Raw genomic sequence first — 15,629 nt, forward strand, 5'->3', positions numbered from 1 at the left:
GACTTGGAACTGGCGGCCGACTGAACAGCACGCTGACTATGTGAAGAGAGATGCTGATATGACTGCTGCTAGATTAGAGGGGTTGGAGGACTGGAGTCCTGCCGACTTTGCCGCAGTTATGGAAGATTTGTAAACGCCTGAGGCCTACATCTGCCCGCCGCTGAGGAAGGCGTACTGGTGGTCCGCTGAGATTCGGCCATCCGGAAGAAGTCGTTGGCTACATGGCACCGCCTGCAAATGGAACGGAGAAGACTCCGACAGGGTCCAGGAGGCTGAACTTACGTTTCGTACGGTTAGACGTTGTTTGAGCGTGGCAATCAAGGAGGCCAAACCAGCGGCCTGGGAGAGGCTCATGGTGGAACTGGATATTGACCCATGGGGGAGGGCGTACAGAATTATGAGGAAGTTTGGGAAACCCCTCCCCACTCCGTCCATGGGGCAGGCAGTGCGAGCCATGGAGGATTGTTCCCCTGCGTGGAGACTGTACACACTGATTTTTCCAGCCAGGAGGTGAAGAGTTTCACCTTGGAAGAACTGCGATGGGCCCTGGACAGAACGGCGTGACAGGACTGCTGTTGAAAAAGCTGACGGTAAAGCACCCACAGCTTGTTCTGGAAGCCATGAATAAGGCACTGCATGATGGCTGCTTTCTACGGGCCTGGAAGGATGGCAAGCTTCATCTCATTCCTAAGCGTGTACCAGAGGATCCGGCCTGGCGTTCGACGTGGTCCTGCGATTGAAGCTCCATGGGGGATACATCTTTGGTAGCGTACACTGATGATTTGGCAATGTTGGTGAGTGGGCGTACGGAGGAGAATGTTGAAGACCTGACAACCTCAGCCGTGAGGCAGGTAAGCGGCTAGCTCCATGCTTTGGGGTAGAAGTTGGCAGCCGACAAAACACGAGATGGTGGCCATGGTAGGTGGACTGACGTGGATGGCACTAGAGTGAGGGATGCACCACATGCCAAGTACCTGGGTCTATTGGTTGAATTTTTGGAAGATGGATGAAATGTGGCAACATGCAGGGATGGGAGGTAACCCCTATGCCTAGGGTGTCCTGGTTCACCCACGCACAAGAATGGGTGGGTTGGGGCTCTCCGATGATGGTACAGGAGACCCTCAAGGTATGAGGCTGCATGTTGCACCACAGGGAGAATGTAGGGTATGAGGAACACACACCTGGATCAGGTAGGCAAGGCCCAAGGCGGGTAGCCCCGTACTGGTGGGATGCATTGGCCACCCAGAGGAAGAGTGGTTTGGTGTGTTCTGATGATACTCAGGGAACCCTGATGGGAGAACCCCTTGGCGAGGGGCAAGACCAGGTGAGTAGAGGCTGCTACTGCCACAACACCCTGAGGAGACTGGTCTTGCTTAACGGAGGGTTCAGTTGCCTTGGAAATGCTTAATGAATGATAAAAAAAAAAGGAAAAGGTTAATCTAATCTACAGAAATAATCATTCTCAACCATTTTTAATGAAATCAAACTACTTCAATAACTTGTTATAGGCGAGCTGAAGATATCATTAATTCTTTTGAATTTATGGAAATTTCAAATTAAAACAATAACGTACTATTTTCATATAAAGAATTGGATTATCAGTCATTTTTTGTTTATTGATGTTCCTATTATTAACAGAAATTGATGAATTATTCTTGCTATGATGGCAAATACTAAAACATTGTTTAACATCATATTCCATAAATACAGTGTTCACAAAAGTGCTGTACACAAAAAAAATATATACTTCTCTGGTTTTCAATTCACTATAGCTGTTAAAAATTAAAATAAGTTTACATCATTAGATTGTGATCGCATCTGTTTTTTATTGTAAAGCATTGGTTAATAAAACAAAAGTTCTGCTTTTAAAGAAAACAGAAATTATTAAGATTTTAATACTGTAGAATAACATTCTCAAGTGATTTCATTAATTCAATAAGTTTTTTACCACTGTTTTGATTAGAATAAAAAAAAAAAACAAATTATAAGGTAATAGTTTAGAGTAAAGAATAATAAACAGATCTAAGATAAAAGATTGATGAAAAACTATAAAGCAGTGGTCATACCTACACTTCTTTCAAAACGTAAAACCTGCATAATGAAGACCAGAAATATTATTGAAATTGAAAAGACTGAAATAACCTTTTGTACATAATGAAGATATGTATATTTTAATAGGATGAAGGTATGGAAAAGGTAGATGATACACAAGCTCAAGAAAAAGGGAGAAGTACAACCAACACAGAAGCAATATGCAGGAGCCAGAACAGGTAGACATAATTCATGAAGGATATGATAATGATGAATTCAGCAGTCTAGTGGGTTAAAAAAAAGCTTGAATACTGATAAGTTTGCAAAAATAACACATGGTTAATTAATTTGGATAAGGAGCATAACATCTGAAGAAAGAAAGTACTATTTTAAATAGAGGTTAATTTAAAATTTTAAAACATCATTCATGAGATCAGTAAATGAAAGTTCATAACAAACAGACAGAAATAATAATTAATAATTCTTAAAAAAATTTCAAAGTTACTTACACGTATGCGGTATTCTAAAAATAAAATTATAGCAAAAAATGAGTGGATCACATCAGAAGTCCTACGCTTAAATGATTTGTTATTAAGAATATTTATAGGATAAAATCTCATAAAATAAAGATAAATGCATGAAACATAATGAAGAATTTATTGCTAACAAGAAATTTTACTAATAAGTTCTAAAAAATATGAGTACATGTAACATAATCAACTGAGTAATAAGGGAAATCTGGGAAAAGCAAAATTAATAAGGGAACTGTATAAAGGATGATGGGAAATTACTTTGTATCATAATCTATAAATTAGTTATCAATAGTGCAAATTTATTTGAAACTAACAGCATATCTGAAATTTCAGAAATGTGAAAAATGGATATTTTGTAAGTTAAAATTTAAAAAAATAAGAAATTGAACAAAATTTGTATGGAACTTTGTAAAAAATTTTTAACAACCAACGGAGTTAAAATCAATTATTGGGAGATTAACAAGGCTGAAAATGTTAGACAACTTTTTTTTCCATTTACGTATTAAATAATGGTTACATGAAATAGATTAACCTACCGTTAATGGATATGTTTATGTTTCTTTCCAATTCATGTGTTTCCCAGTTATAATAAAGTTCTGTAATATATATTTTTTCTATTATTACATCCTCAATAAAAAACAATTTTTTTTTTTTAAATAAACCAAATAAGAAAATATAGATTTCAAGATTCAACAATGAAGCATTCATTCCATTTAGTTTTGAATCAAATGCAATTTTATAAAAAAAAAAAACAAACATAAATTTTGCTTTACATTTATGGTAAATAAATATATTAAACATAAAAATGATTTCCTCCACAGCAGCTTTACAGTTTTTTTAAAATATCAGTCAGTTTTTGTTACAAATAGATACAAACTAAAGTAAGCTACTAATAGCTTAATATTAATACTATCTATCGATAATAAATTACTGAATTAACCCTCACTTCAGTAAACTGAGAAAAATGTATGATGTAAGTAAAAATAAAAATGATATAGCATTTAGTGAACACGTTAAGGAGGTACATTTTTCATGGAGTAGTTAATAATGCTTGTGATTTTAACACTCTCAATTGTTGTTATCAACAATATTAGCAGAGAATGCTATCGGTTAAAATAATAAAATTAAAGCATTTAGTTACTATCAGCAATAAAGAATTTTTTTAACCACAAAGCCTTGTATAAGAGTAGAACAGAGGTAGATAATTCTTATTCATTTTAAAACATCTCATCCTGTCTATTACAACACTTATATATAATACTAATACTTATAATGAATTGAATTAATGTCTAATGGTTTTCCAAATCCTTCTTCAGTCAAAAAATGCAGTCTTTTAGTTCGTATAATTGCCAACAGGACATCTTTCTTTTTTATAGAGTTTAATCTATAAAAAAAAAGAAAAGAAACACTTTCACAGTAAATAAGTAAAGTTAAACTGTTTATACATCACATGAAAAAGTGACATAAAAAAAAAGAAAAGAAACACTTTCACAGTAAATAAGTAAAGTTAAACTGTTTATACATCACATGAAAAAGTGACATATTTGTAAAGGACAATAACACTGATAGATAAAAAAGGTTTTTTTAATGTTTCTCTAAGTGTCATACCATTTCTTGAATTGCTTTTCTGCGTGCATTACAATTTTGTGAAAATACAATTTTTCTATCACCCTTAGTTTTAAATAAATTATGCTTCAAAAAAAAATTAAGGGAAAATATAGTTAAAATTTGAAAATTTATAATATTGCATGGCCATATCTGTGTTAGCATCACGCACATCCTAAATTAATGTCTATCAGTAATCAAGTAGCATGTTAGTATTCAATTTCCTGTTATAGCGGATTAACATTACTGAAATGTCTTGGTGGAAACGTTCACAATGTTCGTTACTTACGTCTATGAGATTGTCTGGGAAAAAATCCAGATGTGAGAGGAGGAAATGTATTTTCAAAGACATATTTACATCCCACAGCTCTGTATGAAGTTGATTAACAATATCTGGTAATTGTTGGATTTTTGTTTGCCGAGAAAATTTTTGCAAACGTCTTTAAATTAAGTCCAAGCTGCACTTTCTACGTTATCTAACATCGAGTTAAATACATCATCTTTGACCAACTCTCTTATTTCAGGACCAACAAAAATTCCTTCTTAAATTTTTCCTTCACTTACATTCGGAAATTTCTGCCTGATGTACAAAAATCCAGAACTATCTTCTTCATTGCTTTTACAAAATTTTTCATTAGTCCTAGCTTGATATTGAGAGGGGGTAAAAATATGTTTTTGGTTCAACTAAGGGCACATGAATATTTTTCGCACTTGGAATCAAGTTGTCTCGTTTCTTCCACTCTTTGGAGACATCCCTAGCTCAGCTGTCCCATTCGCAAAGAAAGCACATGCACTTAGTATAACCTAACTGCATGCCTAACAAAATAGCTATAACCTTCAAATCACCACATATGTTTTTTATAACTTATTTTTTCAAGACAGTCTTTTATCAGATCATATGTCTCTTTCAAATTAATACCATAAGTGATTGGTATCGAAGGATATTTTTTACCTAGTGTAGTAGAACGACTTTTAAACTATACTTGGACGAATCTATAAAAAGGCACCATTCCTCAGGTTTATGAACTTGTCCTAAGTACAACATAAGCTCATCAATATGTGTGCAATGAACCAAATTATTTTCATCAATAAAGTATTGAGAAAGTTCTTTTTGTCGGCTTCGAAAGCCAGAAATTTTTGTATTTTTTTAAGTAAATTCCAACCTTGCAGTCTTGATCCCAACAGTTCAGCTTGATTTTTGGATAAATTTAAATCCCTAACCAAGTCATTATTAATTCACCTTGTGATATAAGATGTGGCTTATTTGAAGATAATTCAAAATCAAAATCATTATCTTCTTCAGTACTGCCTGATTCTTTATCGCTGCTTTCAAAACATACATACAGGTGGTTCAGGAACTGGAATAATTTTATTGAGGTACAGGCCTGATTGCAATGAAGGATATTTTACAGTATGTTTAGATTTGTTAGAAATTGCAGATACACTTGTTAAACGAAAGTAATAATCGGTTACATAATCCTTTGGTTCACACCAAACCATAGGTATACCAAATGGCAAAGCCTTCCATGTACCTTACAGCCATCCTCTTAAATATACAGAACAATTAGTGCATACTAGATGAGAAGCCCACGTCTTATCCTGATCACCAATTTTACACTGAAAGTACAAATGATATGCTTTTTTAAAGGTGTATTTTTTATTTATTTGATTTTATGGTAAACTCACCACATACATAAGAAAAGGCATTCAAATCATTTACACAATTCTGAGGCATTATGACACTGCACTGTTAACAAACTTAAGACAACAATAAGACTGAACAAAATTAATTCATTCCTAAATCCAGTGCTGAATGCAAACAACACAGCTGTGTTTTCAGCTACATGTTTTAACCTGCACAGACATGATTAATCTTGTCCATGAAGGCTCACTCTTCAGTACTGGATATGATGTCATAATATGCGATATGATATGATTTAATTCTTTGTTCAGTATTGTTTATTTATAGCTTACAAATTACGTTAAAAGTTAAACAATAAAAAATGAGCTAACAAAATACAATACAGGAGCTTAAAATGCTAAATATACATTAAAAAATGAAAATAAATCATTTAATTAAAATTTAAAATTTTTTCAAAAATGGTGGGCAACAGAAAGATTCTGAGTTCATATTCGTTTTCAGCATCAAAAAACAGATTAAAATCATGTATTGTATGTTAGGAAACAAAAATTATGTTTATCAATGTAACAGTAATGTCAAGAATGACTGGGAGAGAATCAGTGAGAGGGCAAGTCAATTCAGTGATCTTTTTTTTAAAAAAAACAGAATGTACAGTAAATGGTGTCGCATGCTTGGTCGATATTAAAAGGATAGAGATGGTTTCTAGCATTGCTATAATGCAAAGGCCAATATGTATAATCAACTGGAAAATTCTAGCATCCATACTATCTCCAGTTCATTCAGTAACAAATGTCAGTCGTCATATTCTTATACTGGATAAATTATAATGCATGCATCAGAAAATGTTAAAAAATCACAACATATATAAAATGTAAATGCTGACACCTTATCTTTCTTATTGAAACCTACAAATTGACCGATCTAAGTTGCAGGGTAACAAACAAATCTTTTTTATTTTAAATAAAAACTTATTTATTGTAACCCCACTATACACAATATTTAACCCCCAGAGTGATGAATTGGATGGTTTAATATACTGCCATAAACCGATTACAAAATTCAGCAGTCATCTTATTTTTCACTGTACTGCCAATTCTCCAAGTATAGTTAATCTTTCCTGAGGCTTCTAATATTCCAGAACACCAAACTTTATTTATAGAAATAGGTTTTTCATCAAATTTTAAACTTAAGTTTAATCAAACTTTAAACTTAAGAAATTAGCTATAAAATAGCAACTTCACTTAGAAATCACTAGGTCTATTTTCAGAAAATGAACGCTAGTACTTTTAATAAACATATATGAATATTAATAATATAAAGAGAATAACGTTGCTCTGCAGATTTAGAACCTGCCAAAACAAAATAATGTTGCATTTTACTTCTAAGAATATTTTCTTTGACTTTAAGATTAGTGATGGGAAAGGCATTAAAATAGTCAATCAAAGTAAATTATTATTAAACGTACTTAGTTTACTGTCATTATACAAAAAATAATGATACTATTTAATACATCTTTTAACACTTCATGCAGTAAAATCTTGTTCATCTGGACTAGACAGAACTGAATTTAGTCCAGTCAAATAGGAATCTGAATAGACAAAAAATGCTATACGAGTGGTGAGGAGAATACAGTAACCAATTTGAAATAGTTTTATCACATTAATAACAATGTCAAACTCTACTTACAATAAGTATAGTTTTGAAGAAAGCAAGTCAAAATACAAACAATATGTTGTTCACCTTTCTTTAAACAAGAAATGTGAGATTTTAAAATGACATTCTAACTACAACAAAATTTGCTTATATGCACATGCATCTAACTGATACATCTGGAAATCTACATTCTTCAATTTATATTATTTTACCAGTATATATATATATATATATATATCTGAAATAACAGAACCTAAAAAACCAATACCAAAAGTCAACTTTTGTGGAATCCTGCATCAGTCTGTACAGAATTCCAACAAGCAAAAAATAAATTAAAAATTTAGAAAACATACCCAAGTTTTGTTGGTTATTAGGGTTATGTTTACTAAATTTTTAGTTTTTAATTATTTATTTTTTGTCTGAAAGTTGACTTTTGGTATTAGTATTTTAGGTTCTGTTACTGTTTGATGGTTATTTTATTATTTGAGATTATTTGGCACAGTGGTCAGTATTTTGACAAATTATTTGAATTTTCACAAATTTATACATATATATATATATAAACACTGATGAGTAAATATGAAAAATCTAATTAATATTTGGAAAAACATTACTAAATTGGACCAGAACTGCTAATAAATAAATTACCTCTCAATTAATTAAAAATGAAATTCTTAAGTTTCACATAAAAAAAAATGTATATATTTAAAATATTCTGATTGTGAACTGGTCTAAGAAATCCAGATGAATTGGCTTTGGATAACTGGTGTTATACTGTATATATTTAATAAATAAAAACTAAAACGTAATTTCTGGACTTGCATATCAAGACAGATGTTGCTGCAAGACAAACATTATTTACAACTGTGACTCGCAAAGGTAAAAAAAGGAAGGAGTACAAAGAAAATATAGAAAATAAAGAAACTTAAAACATGCAGCATAACTACCAAAATACAAGTTATCATTATTCTCACCAAATAATAAGTGATATAAAAGTACCCTAGTTTAATGAGGAACCTGATTCCATTCATCAAATTAGTATGAATGGAATAGATTATCGAAACGTATTTAATAGATTATTAACATGCTTTTAATTATTTTTTAACTTAAATGAATTTTTTTTGTTCTATATTACTTTATTCAGCAGATAATTTATAACTCCCACATATGATGGGATTTTATGAAATAAGTTGTTTAATGTGATACTGTCCCGATACATTTTATTATGATCATTCATTACAACTTTATTGTTTTTTAAGGCTAAAGATTTTACAAACATTATCATAGTATCTCTATACACATATACAGAACTTTCTCTTATCCCAGCAGTATAGAACTCTGACTTTCTTTCATATTCAACAGAGGTTTAATGATACATGAGTGAATTTAAATAATTCTTGAAATTTTATCATAATAAATAGATCCCATTAAATTTAATCTCAGATTTAAAACAAAAAAAATATATATTCCAGCCCATTTCAAAATTAGGTTACAACTGCCATTGAAATACATATATGGTTTTCCTAGAAGTAAATAAATTTGTTTGTAAATGGATAAGTGTGCTGAAATAACTGATATTAAATGGGATACAGAAATTTTGCAATATGTCTTCATACCTACTATTGTTAAGGAGGATGTGAAGACTGTGTTATAGGCTACCATTCGTTTTTCCATTTATTCTGTCATGCAAAGAATGTATTATCAGTTTCAATTAAATAAATTCAGTGATATATTTTCTCTAATGCAGCGACACTGTTGATGGAACAATATTCAATTTTTTATCGATAGGAAGAGAATGCTAACCTTTTATTTTAATTTACATTGTAAAACATTCAAATCCAATCATTCACAAGTAAAAAAAAATAATACATAATAAAACCTGTTTATATTTGATAAATATATATGTATCTCTGTACTATTGAAATGTAAAACAATTAATTTAATAATGAGAATAGTATGCCGACAGGGATAAACAACACAAAGGACTTTTTATTAATTTTATTTAATACTTCATTTCACCTAAAACACTGAGATATTAAAATTCCTAAACAAATCAGACTATGTTGCATTATTTGCAAATTTTCACCTGAGGATGTTTGAATTTTATCAACTAGGTTTCTTGAAGCATTGAAAGACTATCAATCAAACACATTATTGTCACCCAAGAGTAAAAAATCATATACATAATAAATGAAAACATCAAAGCTTAGGTAAACACAGATAAAAAAAAAACATATTTTTGGAACTAAGATAAAAGTAGATGAATTAGAATGCATTTTTTATGCTAAATTTTAAAATGAAATCTTTTTCATCACCCTCAGATTTTTAGTTATGACTAAAATACTCACAACTTCTTAAATAATAATTACAATTAAAATTCCTACCTTTATTTTGCAGACATTTACATTTATTTTAATTTATTTTTTCTTATTTTCCTTTTGTGTTTGGTATAGTCTTCTCTTTTTATCACCCGGTAGTAGTCACTCATCGTAGATTCATCCATCTGCCTTGATAATGTTGTTCCATCTGCATTATATCTTGGTGAAACATTTCTCCTTCTTTGTCGCTGATGTCACCCATGTTTTTAAAGGGAAAAATCCAAATGGGAATGTAAAAAATGAATTTTCAATGACATTATGCATCACCAAGAACTCATTTATAAGCCAATCGTGGTTTTCAGCTCTTTTGTTTCTGAGAAAACCAGTAATGACATCTTTGAATGACTTCCATGCCACTGGTTCTTTAGGATTCAGTTTGTTGTCAAATATATTTTCATTCATTTCCTAATTTGTGACCCGAGGAATATTTCCTTTTCTAACTTGGCTTCATTTAATCGTGAAGAAACCTCGACTAAATATTTAATACAATCTCCATCTTTTTCTAATGCTTTTACAAAATTCTTCATCAGATCTAGTTTAATGTGTAAAGGTGGTAAAATGATATGATCTGCTTCGACAAGGGGAATATTGACAACATTTTCCTTTCTTGGAGTAAACTGATTTTTGGCTGGTTTTTAACTGCGTAGTGTTTATGTGTAGCCTGACTATCCCGCAAACACAAGAAACGTATATATTTTGTAAAGCCACTCTGGAGACCAAGAAAAAGCCCTATCACTTTCAGGTCAGCGATGATTCGCCGTGAGTGCTCATCATACTTTTTACGCAAGGTTTTTAAAATTTTTCCCATACTTTCATATGTTTCTTTCATTCCTACAGAATGTGCTACCAGTATAAAAGAAAACTTATTCGAGTTATGAAACACTGCCTTTAAGCTTATTTTTGATGAGTCTATAAACATCGATCATGAATAACATATTTGATGTCCAGTTCAGACATTAGCCCCACTAACATCACGGCAAGAAGAAATTAAACCATCTCTTCTAAAGTATTTCAGTAAATTATGTTTTGATTTCTATAAACTGGAATTTTAGTATCCTTGTTTAATAAATTCCATTCTTTAAGACGTAAGCCTAGGAGTTCTACATGTCGTTTCGACAAATAAAAGTCACCAATTATGTCATTCTGTTCTTCTTCAGTGATAAGGGTGAGCTTCAGTATTTGATTCTTCTAGGATGTAATTAATATCTATTGAAGTTGAGGATTCATCGATTGAGTTTTCTGAGAAATTAGAAATTTCTTTCTAAGAAGCTGGAGCGATATACTTCAACACCGTGAAGTACTGGTCTCATAGCTGAACGTACATTTGGGTAGGCGGCAATACTGCTTTTATTGTTTGAATTAAAACTGGTAACATTTATTAAGCAAAAATAGCAGTCATAATAAGTTACTAGGCTCTCAACAAATCATGAGTATACCAAAACCCATGATTTAGCATACCCAAATCATGGGTACTTTACCTTTTAACCACTGGGTTAGTTTAACATAGCACTTGATGCATGCTACATGTGGACCCCAGGATTTATTTTGGACTCCCAAGGGACAGTCAAAATAATGTTTTGATTATACAAACGTAATAAAAAATGTTCAGAGAATTTTTACAAGCCCCATTTTTATTCAATGTAAAATTCAAAATGTTTTAATTAATGAAAGTAAACTGAAATATTACAGAAATAATTACGTAATTATAAAAATAATTAAGTTTTAATTTATAAATACTTATAACTTCATAAAATTTGTTTCACCATAGAGTGCAATAAAACAGCACGAAAACACACACACAACTTAACAAATCTTAATGTTCAATAAAATAATAATGGTTGTTCTGTCATAAAAAACTTTCACTAAATTTACAGCATCACTTATGAAACAATCTTTATAATATATGTATGATAAAACCACTACCACATCTAAAGAAAACAGTAAGTCACACAAAGAGCTGAACTCATACTGAAAAAAATTTCATCACGTTGAATCACTCATTACTTGACTAACAACATGTCTGGCTTGAAATGAAATGACATCATTCAACTGTTATGTATTAAATATAGGTCTACATCACATATCACAATATAAATCAGATGTCAATACAGACATACAAAGTTATTTGTATTGTTTGTTCCACAAACAAAATTTAAGGGGTTGTAACTATATAGAACTACTCCCTCTTCAGTTCCAAATTTTATGTTGACCAGTGTAATTAATAGACCCTGGTATATAGTGTATACCTTATACTATTATTTTATTATTGGATGTTTTTATGTTATATTTATTATGTTATACTTTATTACAATTATGTTGTTATAAGAGAGCAAGAATAGAATACTAATAATAATGCATTATTTCTCTATTAGGAGTTCAACATTCTTATATGTTAATTCTTTTTCTATAAACAACATAATAAAAACTAATTTTTCTTGGGAAAAACTCACATAAAATAAAAATATTCATAGTCAAATGCTTCTTTGTAAAATTAAATAACATCAGCAAAAATATGTGAGCTGAGATAAGTCTCTATGTGTATAAGCTAATTTTTATTGAACATTTAATGCAATTTTGATATACTATTTAATGAACTAATATTTTATTTTTACTGTACATATTAAATACAGTCGGTAATTCAATTTCTTATAAGTTACTGATTTACTACCTATTAAATATAGTTGAAATTTGAACAAAATAAAATCACAAGTATTATTTATACCCTACTTTTCAGCCATGCCGATTTGTTAAAAAGAAGTAAATATAGTGAGCAAAATTATAAACAAGCAGATAATAAAGAAATAAATAAGATTTATAACCATTCATTATAAATTAGCGTAACAATAAATAACATATCAAGAACAAATACTGCAAATTTTCATGCAATAGCAAATCAATAAATAAACACAAGATGAAAAACAACACAATATAACTAGAATATATTGAAAATTATAATTCTAATCATTCGATTTACTACTTGTTAGGAAAATTAACTGTACCTCCAATTAAATGATCAGTCTAATAAGAGAACACACAATATCTATTCAACAAAGTGCATTATATCAAGGATGAAATAAAAACACTAGTATCACAGCCAAATAATTATACAATGCAAAATTTTTACTGGTCTGGTTTTAATTCACTGTAATTAAAAGCAACATTACAGTAATTTTATTATTGCCACTATTTTCTTTTGTTGAGATTTTTTGCATAATTACATATAATTTTTAATTTACATTAACAAACTACATTAATTTATTACAACTTTGTTTTATACAGAAACACTACTTCATGATTAACTTAAATACACAGTATACCATTTTTCAAGTATCTACTATGTTATATACTGCAATTGTAACTATGTATAAGTGATTTTAAGGTACACTTACTTCATAAAAGTCCTGAAAAAGGTTAATATATGCAGTTTATATAACAGACATTAAGAATCTTTTGTAAAATCATCTTGGATTAGAGAAAAATTACCCTAAAATGAAAATATATATGATAGTCAACTGACTGAACCAACCATAATTGGTTCCACTGCAGATAGTCCAACACTAGAAAATCTGCAACGAGAAAACATTCTCAAACAGTAAGAAACTGAAAAAATTAAGAATGACTGAATAACACATGGACCACACATACAAAGATTTTGGCCATGTAAGTGAACTAGCAGTTAATTTTATTTGAAATGGTTTATTTCACAGAAGATAAAAGTGCATACAGAAAAATGAAATTTGACAGAAAATTATATTTAACTGAAGAAATGTAATGTATTATACAAAATTATGACTTCAAATGAGTACTAGTTATCTCTTAACAAGAATTTTTGAATTTATGTTAACATTTTATTGAATTACAATACAAACTATTGGAAAAACTACAAAGAAATGAAGAAGGCTTGGGACAGAAATGGAAGGAGGCAAAAGTGATGTAGAGGACTTGCTGCCACGAAGAACGGAACACCAAATTATGAGAAATTATTGATCAAGAAGTATTCAATATATACTTTTTAATCAAAAGGTTTAAAATATATTTTATTGTTTACAGATATAAGAAAGAATATATATATATATATATTAATTTTTACCATTATACTTTTAATAATAAAATGATTATGAAGATGATTAAAATAATTATGACTTTTCTTTTTTATTTGTAGCAATAATGCATCCATTAAATTTATGATAATTTTAATTTAATGATAAACCTCTTTGAGGGAAATGGTTTTTTCTGTTAAAATTTTTACAAAAGCGAGAAAATCAATCTGAACACAGATGTTACTTAATAAAAAGTAACCACTCAGAAAATAATCATACCTATACAATTTGTGAATATCTAGTAACTAATATAGTATGTCCTTTATTCTTAATCACTTTGCATAAGTGATTTGACATCAATTCACAAGTGTACTACACTTTTTTTTTTTAATTCATCATGAAATCACACCAATATTGGTTTAATTAGGTCAATTTTAATGAGCCAATTCATTTTTGACTGCTACCCAAAGATTTTCAATTGGGTTTAAGTCTGGGAAGTTGCCTGGACATGGGAGCACTTTAATATTTTCTTCTTCAAAAGATTTTTCCATTTTTTTGGCAGTATGTCATGGTGACAAATCTTGTTGGAACACTCCACATTGTCTTGGGGAATTTGTTTTGAAGTTGTGTCACAACCCTTTCCTTCAGAATCTTGATATATCCCTCACTTTTCAACGTAACATCTAATGGAAGTAATGAAAAAGGGTCATCAAATGTAAAACCCCAAATAATTTTTTTCTGGGGATGTTTAAATGAGTGCTGGATATGAACCGATGATGTATTTTCATCTGATGCTTTTCTAGTGTATGGAACCCTCCTTAGTAGAAACCATACTGCTTAAAAATCAGGAAAATTTAGGACGATTCAAAATTTGACAAGAATTCTTAGTGAAAAGCAAAGATAACTTTGAAACGGTATACTCGATATGACATAAAATAGAGAATGATTTGAAACAAAAAAAAATTACTGATCTGATTACTGCTCTAGATGAGACCAGACTGGGGCATTACCGAATATAAAGACTGGTTACCATTATCTCTAGCTCAGTATGAAGATCAAAACCCTACACGACTTGGTGCAGCTAACACCAAAATTAAACGGGATATAAAGGAAAACAGCAACTGCCTCCTCAAATGGGCTGATGACCTCCTCCTATTCAAGGAATCAGAATTTTTTGTCATCAGACGAAAAGAGATTGCAGAAGCTGCCACCCAATAAGCAAAGAAGCAAGGGAGCGATGAGCTACGTTCCCTTATTTCACAAGGGGTGGCAGATGACAAGGTTGTGAAGCCTGTCTGTACGTGCTGGGTGGCAGATTGCTTCAATAAGTCAGAGCTCATGAAGCGATCTGTTTGCAACTATCATGAGGTGGAAACAGTTGTCACTGACCTGGAGAACAGCATGAAGAATATCAATGTGAAGAAGGCCTTCAACAAGATCCCCTGGCTTCAGCCACTCTTTGATGGGGTTCAGGTCCTTAGAGACAGACCTGCCACTGGGTTCCTCGCAGGCAATGGAGGTTATACTGCATCAGACCTTTATGGTCATACTATACTCCAAGGGAGACAAGAAATTGGCTGTAAGGGAGGTGCATATGCAGCTCTCTAAAATTATGGGAGATATCAGGTATGGCAAGGCTGTGTTGGAATCCCATCTGACAAGATCAGGCCTTATGTTCGTCACCTCATAGAAAACCTGGCAAGACGTTCAGACGGGAAGTTAACAGTTTTTGTTAAGAGGCTGGGTA

The 15,629-nt window shown here is 31.1% G+C and overlaps 1 protein-coding gene across 1 annotated transcript in view; it reads right to left on the reverse strand.

Annotated features, from left to right (window-relative positions):
* Positions 1-3,000: 3,000 nt before the first annotated feature.
* LOC142323164 (uncharacterized) overlaps positions 3,001-15,629 on the reverse strand; it is a 104,870-nt gene continuing 92,241 nt past the window's right edge. Inside the window, exon 14 of the mRNA XM_075362445.1 lies at positions 3,001-3,948. Coding sequence (XP_075218560.1) covers positions 3,825-3,948 — 124 coding nt within the window. The 3' untranslated portion in view covers positions 3,001-3,824. The remainder of the gene's footprint in view (positions 3,949-15,629) is intronic.

This window comes from Lycorma delicatula, chromosome 4 (genome assembly GCF_047948215.1).
Source record: "Lycorma delicatula isolate Av1 chromosome 4, ASM4794821v1, whole genome shotgun sequence".
In the NCBI taxonomy this organism is placed as follows: domain Eukaryota; kingdom Metazoa; phylum Arthropoda; class Insecta; order Hemiptera; family Fulgoridae; genus Lycorma; species Lycorma delicatula.